The 11098-nt window shown below is 39.3% G+C and overlaps 1 protein-coding gene across 2 annotated transcripts; it reads right to left on the bottom strand.

The window, feature by feature from the left end:
- Positions 1-572: 572 nt before the first annotated feature.
- On the bottom strand, positions 573-9309 carry LOC130010623 (organic cation transporter protein-like). 2 transcript variants are annotated; one of them, XM_056098348.1, is made up of 11 exons: positions 9085-9309; positions 8179-8339; positions 6638-6878; positions 5804-5907; positions 5352-5506; positions 4877-5045; positions 3862-4080; positions 2883-3109; positions 2281-2462; positions 1654-1805; positions 573-907 (listed from the first exon to the last, which is right to left on the bottom strand). In XM_056098348.1, the coding sequence occupies exons 2-11, from the start codon at positions 8319-8321 to the stop codon at positions 823-825; spliced, it is 1677 nt and encodes a 558-aa protein (XP_055954323.1). In that variant the 5' UTR covers positions 8322-8339; positions 9085-9309; the 3' UTR covers positions 573-822. The 2 variants fall into 2 exon arrangements, with proteins under 2 accessions (XP_055954323.1, XP_055954324.1); XM_056098349.1 differs by lacking the exons at positions 8179-8339; positions 9085-9309 and adding an exon at positions 8081-8094 and having other exon boundaries at positions 575-907.
- Positions 9310-11098: the final 1789 nt, after the last annotated feature.

Genomic DNA, 11098 nt, shown 5'->3' with positions numbered 1-11098 from the left:
TGGAACCTTGATAGTGGAGAGGTCTCGAATTCCAATAGCAAGGACACCCGGTCCTCAGTGGTCGTACCTGGTGGACTGACAAGCAACATGTGCCTAGTTGACTAGTTTATAGAATGGGACGAAAAATCGACATGCATGTAAAAGAAGAAGCTTTGACAGTTGGATATTGAAACGTCACTTTCGAAATGAAATGGAGTCTAACGTCCTACGTTTCTACACCAACTGGTCTAATGAAGAGGGCATACGTCATACTCTGTGGCATGCGCAGACAGTCGCACCACGGGCTACCCTTATTTCTAATAACAACTGTCAACAAACCTTTTACATGGACGTCAATGTGTAGACGAGATCTCGTGTTTTATTGTCCCATCCGATCGTCAAGACAGTGGTCCTGCGCCACAGACAAGGGGAAACTTCATAGAAAAACCCCGAGGATCCTTTCCGGTCAACACCGCGATCAAACCCGGTACCTCCTGGTTAACGAGCCCGTGCCTTCCTAACTGAGTCACCGCGGCTCTCTTCAACCTTTGGTAATCTGATATATTAAAGTTTTGTTTAAGAAAATAGTAACATATGTTTTATTATGCTAATGTAGTGAAAAGTATAAATGGTGGTTGTATAAAGATATGTAAACAAGATGATATGTTCCCAGGGTGGGAATTACCACTAGGCATCGTAGCCCATTGATCTAGCGTATTGCCTGTATAATACATTCAAAACCATCAGGTTCTCAATAACCAGGTATATTGGATACTGAAATACACCAAAATCTCTTTAATTTTGGGGACCCACTGATGTTTAAATCCGGTCTTGGATGTGCTTTTAAAATTTCTCCTTCAATTCGTATTTTCCCTGTTCTTCTTCATTTTGTGTCAGATTTACTCGATATTTGTTTTTTCCGCTTTTTCTACAAATAGAAAGAAAAAAACTATAATTTATTATATTAATTGACCGTGACAACGTTTCTGTGAACGTTTAGTAACAAAATGGATGGTGGACCTGTGGCGGAATGGTTTAGCGCGTGCGCTTTATATCATAAGGTCAGTAATTGAGTCAAATAGGGGATCACGTGGCTAAGTGGGTAAGACGCTGGCTCGCTAGCTTGGAGGTCGGGTGTTCGATCCCTGCATTGGCCGAGAAAGTTCATCCAGATTTTCCGGCATGGTATCCCCTTGTCAGTGATGCAGGATGGAGGGCCTGACAATGACTGCTGTCTAGTCGTTCGGATGGGACGAAAAACCGAGGTCCCATGTACATATTGGCGTGCACGTAAAAGATCCTTTGGCAGTTGGAATTCGATATAAGAGTAGACCATAGCGCCGTTGCCGGGCAAAATTTCCCTCATAGCACACTGTATGGCGTATGCCCGCCTTGATAAGCCCAGGTTAGGAGCAGAAAAGTAGGACGTTAAACCCCATTTCATTTCATTTCATTTGAGTCAACAAGACTTTTCCATTCCCCCCTTGACAAGGAGTAGGGTCGCCTCCCCAACCTCGTGACTTTTTATAAGGTCCTCCTACTGCTAAAGGTCCCTAAGCGCAAGCGAATTATTAAATTTCTATTAAACCTAGTTTGTGTCCAGTGGAATCTAAACCCAATTTCGCCCTTTGTATGTCAGATAACTGGAATTGAAAAAACGGGAGATGGTTTTACCTGCCTATCTGTTTCGCATCTTCAATTGTCTCTGGTAAAGTCTGGTTCAGTGTTTCTGGTAGTAAAAGAGATAAGAGACCAGCAGCTACAGAAGCTCCACCAAATACCAACAGTGGTAGAGCAGTACCAAAATCACCAGTAACAAGTTTACCCTGGAAAGAAAATTAAGCATAATTAAAACACCTTTAGTCGGAAATTTAATGGTACGTACCATAAGTTTTCTTGGGGAAATTCAAGATCCTTGGTTGCTAGGTCGGTATGTTGACCAGTGGATCTAGACGCTCAACCAATTACCAAAAGAGGGGACGAGCAGTTCCAAAATCATCAGAACTAATTTGCGATAGACAAGGACAGATACCGCATAATCAAAACTCATGTGGTCGGAAAATTGATCCCACAATGGTGTATTGTCGTCGGTTGCCGCGGAATTTGGGGGGGGGGGCATTGTTGCTCAGTGAATAAGTTGCATTAAAGATCCATCCCGGTATCCTTTAGTGGTATTGGACGGAGGTTCTGGAAGAAAAACCGAAGTCCACCCGTGTGCTCGTAGATGTGTTGTAAACGATCAATTGCCACTTGAATTTCTCACCATCTGTTTGTCTATATTATAGATTTTCAAATACCTACCAGGTCGGCTACATAAGGGGACACCATTCCTCCAATTCGGGCAAACAAGGAGCTAGCACCCAAGGCAGAATTTCTGACCACCGTAGGATAAAGTTCAGCAGAGAAGATGTAAATAATAGCAAAGGCAGCAGAAGCACCAAGTTTACCAATCATGGAAAGAGTTATAACAATCCATTCGCTTGCTGAAGATAAAACAGTATTAATTTAGTTATGGACGATATAGTATAACATGGCTGATGAAGATGGGTATTCGTCAAGCAGTGTGCTATAAGTTAAGTTACAACTGCCAATGGTTCTTTTAAGTGCACACAGTTCTTGCTATGGACATACATCATGATGCAGTGTGCTATGAGAGATATTTGTTCTGGTAACAGTTTACTCAAATTCCAACTGTTAATGGTTTTTTTTACCTGCACGACAAAGTGTATACGAGACATCGGTGTTTCGTTTCATCCTACACATTGTTTGTGTCAGAGCTAAAGCCTCTCCTCTAGAGGTAACAGGTCACCATGTGGGGAATTTAAGCTTACTTTATTACTTGATACTGAAGGAAAGGACGGAGACAATGAGAAAAGCAACCATGGACTGGTTGAATTACTTACATTCATCAAGATATAAAACCGGGAATATTGTTAATATACAGGCTATTCCACCTAGTAACATACTCGTACAATGTAGAGCTTTTCTACCCCATCTATCCAGGAGAATCAAACACAGGACGTACGCAGCAGTTTCTACAATATTAGCAGCTGTGAAGTTTAGGTAGATGTCGCCACCGAGATTACCAACATTTAAACCAAGACCATAATATACCATACTAACAACCATCCTGTTCATAAAGAGAGAGAAATGGGGTTTAACGTCCACACGACACAAACTAGGTCATTTCGGGTCTAACAAATGGTTCAATTTTATTTCAATAACTTGCCTGAAGGTCAGGGTCCTTGGCAGTGTGGGGAAACCATAGGCCCGATGGAAAACCACGAGGTCACAGGCAAATCTACTCCTTGTCACGTACAAGCGGGAATTCGTAACCACGTCAAGTGACACATTGAAAGACTTATGATTTAACACGACCACATAACACCCCATAACAAAAGAAATTAATTGGAATTAGATTTAACGTTCCACTTGTCTACTGAAGACGGCCGACATATTCCGTTTACTCTTCCTCGAATATCAACTGCCCGTGGTCTTTAACGTGCACACTAATGAGTACATTGTTGAATCTCGGTTTTTCATCCCATCTTAACGACTAAGCACTTCCCTCTGTCAACTCTGTATCCTGCACCACTGTGTAACGTTTCCCCAGTAGCTCTTGGTTAGTGGGAAATATGACCCCCCCCCCCACCGTCACCTCAATTAATTTCCCAATACAAAAATTAAAACAGGAGAAGACCATCTTGATAATCTCTCCCTAATTTCTGTTTCTGCCCAGATGTTGTACACACCCATTTACTCAGTTATGTCATAAAAATTGATCTAACTCAGTTATGTCATAAAAATGTAATCTAAAACAATTCGTTACAAAAATAAAATAAAGATTCCCCAAAAGAGACCAATTGTCCCTACATATCTTACCAATTGAAAAATATAATCAGAGTTCTCATGAGCAGGATGGGTGATGTAAACATCTGCCAGACCTTGGTTTGACCTCCTTTATCTTTAGCCAAAGTTTCCTCGTCAAACAAATTAACCGGAAGCTTCACTTTATTCACCTCAGCAGCTTTACGGAGAATTTTCTGGGCTTTTTTCGTCTTTCCTTTGGATATCAGCCATCTTGGAGATTCTGGTACCAACCTGGTTAATTGATAAATGTAAACAAGATTTTTATTGGTCAATAATCTACAAAGAACTTCACTAGTTATATGATTCTAATTCTCTATTATGGTGTCATTGCCGAACGTTGACATTAGATATTGAAGATGGGGTTATCGAATTCTGTGAATGTTGCTTTAAAATCATTTTTAGTAGGTGAGTGTGAAGGTTCTTCCATACGTGTTATTTCACTAGTTATATGATTCTAATTCTCTATTATAGCGTCATTGTCGAATGTTGACATTTGACATTGAAGATGGGGTTGTCGAATTCTGGGAATGTTGCTTTATAAACATTAATTTTTAGGAGGTGGGTGTGAAAGAGAGAGAGAGAAATGGGGTTTAACGTCCACTCGACACAAACTTGGTCATTCCGGGACTAACATATGGTTCAATTTTATTTCCATAATTCGCTTGCGCGTAGGGGTCTTTAGCAGTGGGAGGAAACCGGAGGACCCGGAGAAAACCCACGAGGTTGGAGAGGCAACCCTACTCCTTGTCACGTACAACCTGGGATTCGAAACCACGCCAGTTGACTCAATGACAGGTCTTATGATAGAGCACGCACGTGCTAACCATTCGGCCATCCAACCCCCCAGGTGGGTGTGAAGGTTCTCCCATATGTGTTATTTTATCTTTATGGTGTCAATATTCTATGTATACAATTCTGTGAATATTTCGTCGTTCATACAGGAGGACCTGATTAAATTAAATCTTTAATGATAGTAAAAAGACAATGGGTATAAATATAACAAGTTGTAAGTACGAGTTGTAATTACCAGTAGAATGATAGTAAAAAGACAATGGGTATAGATACAGCAAGCTGTAGATTACTCCAATCTCGTATAAAGTAGGCCAACAATCCCAGTACAAATAAACCGATACACCAGAACATCATCATCACCACACCAGACCGAGATCTCTTCGACGGACCAACTAACTCCATGACTGTGAATATATAATAAAAGTCAAACCTTGTGGAGTCTTGAGAAATATGAAATCAAATGGCGTTTAATTTAGATAGCCTCTCTTTTAATATCGGTACCATTTATTTGTAATCCAATATTTGTTAAGAAATTATTTCTCGGATCATTTTTCATTTTGAACTTGTTGAAGTTACAGCTTGCTCCTGGCAACAAGTGAACCTATGGGATCTTTACCCGGTCACTTCAATGTAAAGTAATTTGAGCTAGACACGGAAGAGGGAAAATGGCTATCAGCTAATTCCTGATACAGTATATATACCCAACTTACCGATAACAAAACCAGACATGAATGTCCCTGAACTGGCAAATCCAATGAAGAATCGACAGACCATGAACACAGTAAAATTCGGAGCAAATGCCGTAGCAAACGACACTGCAATCTGCAGGACAATTCCGACCATTAAGGCCACTTTTCTTCCGAGTCTACAATGTTCAAACAAAACAGTAAATAATTTTTAATCGAACCAATTTAACAATTTACGTGGAGTGGTATGTGATTTAACATCCACGGACCGAGCCAGAGCACATTAACTTATATTCTGACAAGTGCCTAGGCTTTCATAAATTAACCGTAAACCTTAGAGATCTTCCATTCGCATGTCCTCAAGGTCACCGCAAGGCGCTTAATGTCTGGATTAGCCTTGGTATTTAATTGCAAAAACTATTAAATTGTGTTTTAAGGCACAGAAAGACAAAACATCTTTAATAACGTTAACTTACAAATCAGCAAAAACTCCAAAGCCTAGTGATCCAACGAATCTTCCGGCCATCATGATCATGTTGGCATGGGAACGGTATATGGTATATTGACAAACAATATTTTGCTGTAATAGAGAATTGGTGTGTGTGAGACAGGATTAAAATACGAACAATGGTTTTTAGTCGGACCTGATGATGTCCGTGTTTGTGAGACAGGATTAGTCGGATCTGATGATGATGGGTTTTTTTTTATATATAATTAATCGTGTAACATACTTCAATACGTTCTACAGCTGAGGGTTAACGTCCGTTGCTAGATAACGCATGCTAAGGCGAATGACTGGAAGCAGGGTTATGGGCAGGGGAGAGGGAAAGTGGATACTGGTGACGCCATCTCGGGTTGTTGGCAATAGACAAGGGATACTGGTGATTGGAAGCAAAGTTTTGGATATGAGATCTGGGACACTTGTGACGGGAATAAGGGCAGGCGACAGGGGACAGGAATACAAATGACTTGAATCAGGATTGGGGACATGCGACAGGGGATACTAGTGACGGGAATCAAGGTTGAGGGCAGGCGACAGGGAATACTAGTGACGAGAAACAGGGTTGAGGGCAGGCGACAGGAGACACTAGTGACGGGAATCGGGGTTGCGGGCAGGCGACAGGGGCAGTAGATATTGGTGACTGGGAACAATGTTCTGGACGAGAGAGAATAGCAGGAGGCAGTGGGTATTGGTGACTAGAAACAATGTTTTGGACGAGAGAGTTGGGATATTGGTAACGGGAAGCATGGTTGTGGGCAGGAGGCAGTGAATAGATGCCAGTTGAGAAGTTAAAATAATTTGATCCTACCTCTGTCATGAACGTATCAATAAATACAGATTTATCGTAAACCCAGCTATTACAGTCATCTTGTGTATTATTTACATGAACCAATGAACGTTCAGTAATTTCTGTTAAATTGACGTCATATCTCTTACATGATGACCATTTACCATCAGTATCACGTGGTATAGAATGATTGACGTATAATTGATGTAATACGTCACGTGGTTGGTATGACGTATCATTGTATGGTTGAGACAGACGACACCTGAAAATAACACCATTAAATGGTAGGAAGGATGAACGTCTCCTTGAAAATATTACTTGTCCATTTTCAGACTTATGGTCACTCGGGCAATTCTGGCAGGGCCGGGAAAAAGTGGCGTTTCTTGATATTCTGTTTCAAATACCAACTGCTGTGGAACCCAAACACGCCCAATAATGCTGTTTGGAGCTTTTAACCCCCCAATACTCCTCTGAAATGCATGAGTTAGACTACGCCCCATTTGAACTAAGTCAGACACCGGGTGTAATACACCAGAAGATACATCAAAATCTGATTCCGTTAGAGTCTAAAATCTAATTCCGTTAGAGTTTAAAATCTGATGAATCTAAAATCTGATTTCGTTAGAGTCTAAAATTTGATCCTGTAGGAGTCTAAAATCTGATTTCGTTAGAGTCTAAAATCTGATTCTGTTAGACTCTATTTCACCAAACATTCTACTAAATCAAAGTAATGGTTTTGATTCCCCCGCTTGTACGTGTTCAACATCGTGGGCTTACTCTTGGTCCTCCAGTTTTATTCCGATGCTAAAGACCCCCAGGCACAAGCAAATTATTGAAATAAAATTGAACAATATGTTGGCTCCGAAATGATCTAGTTTGTGTCGAGTGGACGTTAAACCCCAATTATATCTCCATATTTGAGTCTGTTCCGTAATTATTCCACCAAATCAAAGCGGTTAATCACATTTAAGTATAATGGAAATGGAATGGGTTTTAGCACCCTAGTTTCTGCTCTAATAGAAATAACACGATCAAAAAATAATAATTCTGTACTTTATATTTACGTGTATATATAGCGCAATCAAAGAGGTTTGGCTCCTTTAAACCGAATCAATTTATTTCAAACCTTTACCTGTGATCTTGTATCTAGCGAAGGTGTACACCCTTTAAATCAAATTATTAGAAATCCAATTACCCGTGGTCAGGTATAAATTGGTTAAAGACTAGTTTTAGACCCAATGTCGTTTATTTTAAGGTTCCAACGAATAGAGCTATAGATCCTTTAAATCAAATTGTAGAAATCCCTACCGTTGTCTGGTATAGCCAGGGTAAATACAGGTATTGTTTTAGAATCTTACCTGTCTGTGATCAGGTATAGCCAGGGTAAATACAGGTATTGTTAGAAAGAATCTTACCTGTGATCAGGTATAGCCAGTATAAATACAGATATCGTTAGAATCTCACCTGTGATCGGGTATAGCCAGGGTAAATACAGGTATTGTTAGAATCTCACCTGTGATCAGGTATAGCCAGGGTAAATACAGGTATCGTTAGAATCTCACCTGTGATCGGGTATAGCCAGTGTGAATACAGATATTAAAGTCAGCAAGGCGTTAGTTACAGCTGGTAAACACAGTAAATAATATAACCGTTTCTGGTATTTACCAAAATCACCCAATATCTCTATAATATTATTAAACTTCATCTTGTATTAAACAACTTCCTGTAATGTTAAAGTTCAAGGTTAATGAATACAAGAAATTAAATGTGGTTTAACATCTTAGTGTGCTTTGAAGAAACAATGAATGCCCGGATAGCGACACTACGACCTACTCTCATGCTTATGTTTACACGGGACCTCGGCCTACCCGAACAACTAGACGATTGTCCTTGTCAGGCCCTCCGTCACGTACCACTGACAAGGGGGATCCACGCCGGAAAACCCCGATGAACTTTCTTGTCCAACGTCCTACTCACCGAGCCACCGAGGGACGATAAACAGCATTTATTAAATCAACAAAGCACATCGATATGCCGAAAAATCAAATACCTGAACAGGGAATAAAATACCTGAACACAAAACAAATTAACAAATTAACTGAACATGGAACAAAATACGCAAAAAGAACAAAAGCAGTCACATAAAAGTAAAGCTACCTGCCGTAACAAAAAAAAACCCTAAAGCTGTTAGATCACCGACAGATTGCCCCTAAACAATAACCCCTTTACAACGAGAGATGTTACCAGATGTTCTAGGTACAATAAGTATATACAGTTCACTTCACACAGATTTATTAACTATAACAGGTTTATATATTTCACATTTTAAAGTTAAATCGTTTTATAATTATAACAGATATTACAAATAGAATAAGTACTAAACACTTCACAGTTAAACACAGGTATAATTCAGATGTTGAACACCATAACAGCTAATATACCTTGTAAAATTATAACAGCTGATTTACCTGGTTGTAAAATGACTCTCTTATTTATATGAGATATTTCCCATATAAATGTATTTATTGTTCCATATTGTTCCATATTGTTCCATATTGTGTATTATATATATCTTCACTGTACTATGGTTGTCATTCATTCTTAGATAAACCCTCGTCGAAACGTTACCAAAAATAAACTTTTAATTAACTTGTATTCCATATGACTGTTTCATGTGCGCTTCTCATTCAGTTACTAAATGCCGTTTAAACAATTTAATGAGTATATACAATTCATATTTAACTATATACTAACACGTACTTAATTGTAACATGTGATACAGGTAAATGTATAGGTTGTAACATGTGATACAGGTAAATGTATAGGTTGTAACATGTGATACAGGTTACTCGAGAGAGGCAAGGTACAAAGTATGACAGAACACTAAAATACCTACAATCAAATTAACCACATTCTCCATTACAGAAGAATCAAGTGTCATTCAGTACTGTGTGTCTTAAAGTAGCAATATTTCACTTTAATTTTGATATCAATGAACAAAAACATTTTAAAATGAAAATATTTGGCGCAAACAGAGCAAAGCCGTTATTATATATGGATAATATTTATTAGTTGGTTAACATTGTGAGTAATCAGGCATTAGTCATTCTGTAGATGTTATGTCACTGAGGTGTTAAAATCGTGACTATCTTTAATGATATAAACCACTGTTGGTCAGGTTTGTATATTCAATAGATGTTATAATTAGTCACGAGTCTACACGGGTTGTAACATCTTCTACACCTGCCAATTAATGACCACTAAACATTAGTTTAGAATACTTGTATGATTTAATGATCACAAATTGCATTAGTAAATGAACGGCCAGTTTTACAAAATGCGGGGTCCAATTTGGGAGGCCTGAAGTTCTAAGATATGAATAGGGCTATATTATACAGCCCAGCTGTCAGATTGGGGTGCAGGCTGTTTCGTAACCTGGCTGTTTCGTACTTAGTTCATTCGTACCTCACTTCGTACCTCAAATTGATTCGTACCTTTTCCTATGTTATTGAAATCAGTTGAAAGAAATTGAATATGCCGAACCAGAATTAGAATATGCACGAGATTTGTACATCAAATTGATTAGTTCCTTTTCCTAAATCCAACGGCTGCGCTAAATTTATAAAAATGGCTGCCGAACGAGAATTAGAATACACACGTGATATTACCTGGAAATTGTGTAAGTTGGTGAGCTGCGAAGGTCAATGTCTAGTGCAGGGCCCGATATGGAGAAGTTGGTCAAATGTGCCGAAAATTGGCCCTAGTATCAGGTTAACAGTGGTTTACAGCTAACCACGCCCAGTCTTTATACGTACAGTTAAATATGGTATGTTATGGGCATCGAATCTTACTTCATACTTCAAATACAACGTTTGCAAACTCTATTTATTACATTAGTTGACTAGAGAAAAACAATGGGCATTATTTGAGAATTTGAAATCCGGAAACTATAATTTTTAATTCGGCCGGCAACCAAAATAACGCATGTTTACACTGTGCGAGCTTTGTACAAGGATATTACAAGTACATGGAGTTTAACTGTTAGAATTTATAAATTAATATACACATAGTAAGATTAAAACCCGATTAAATATCAACACATTGACACTCTAAATGGACCGAGGAAACTTGGGTGGAATAGTTTAACACTGGTTTCCTCCCAGTGAGTTATTTAAAAGCAACTGAACCACATGTTAGTTCCGAAATGACCTAGTTTGTGTCTAGTGGAGCAGACGTGAGCCTCTCTCTCTCTCTCTCTCTCTCTCTCTCTCTTCCTCTGTGTCCATCTCTCTCGAGGGGGTTGGATGGCCGAATGATTAGTGCGTTGAGTCAACTGGCGTGGTTTCGATTCCCCGGTTGTACGTGTCAAACCTCGTGGGCTTTCTCCGGTTCCTGTGGTTTCCTCCCACTGCTAAAGACCCCTACGTGCAAGCGAATTATTGAAATAAAATTAAACAGTGTGTTAGTCCAGAAATGACCTAG

This window comes from Patella vulgata, chromosome 2, assembly GCF_932274485.2.
Source record: "Patella vulgata chromosome 2, xgPatVulg1.2, whole genome shotgun sequence".
Lineage (NCBI taxonomy): Eukaryota > Metazoa > Mollusca > Gastropoda > Patellidae > Patella > Patella vulgata.
This window is presented reverse-complemented; position numbering and strand designations above follow the sequence as displayed.

Bases quoted from the DNA above. Each gene is read 5' to 3' on its own strand.
- LOC130010623 (XM_056098348.1), bottom strand. From the start codon at position 8,321: ATGAAGTTTAATAATATTATAGAGATATTGGGTGATTTTGGTAAATAC. The intron at 5,507-5,803 runs GTAAGTTAACGT...TGAACATTGTAG, and splicing joins TTTGGAGTTTTTGCTGATTT to ACTCGGAAGAAAAGTGGCCT. The intron at 4,081-4,876 runs GTAATTACAACT...TCAATTAACCAG, and splicing joins TTTTTACTATCATTCTACTG to GTTGGTACCAGAATCTCCAA.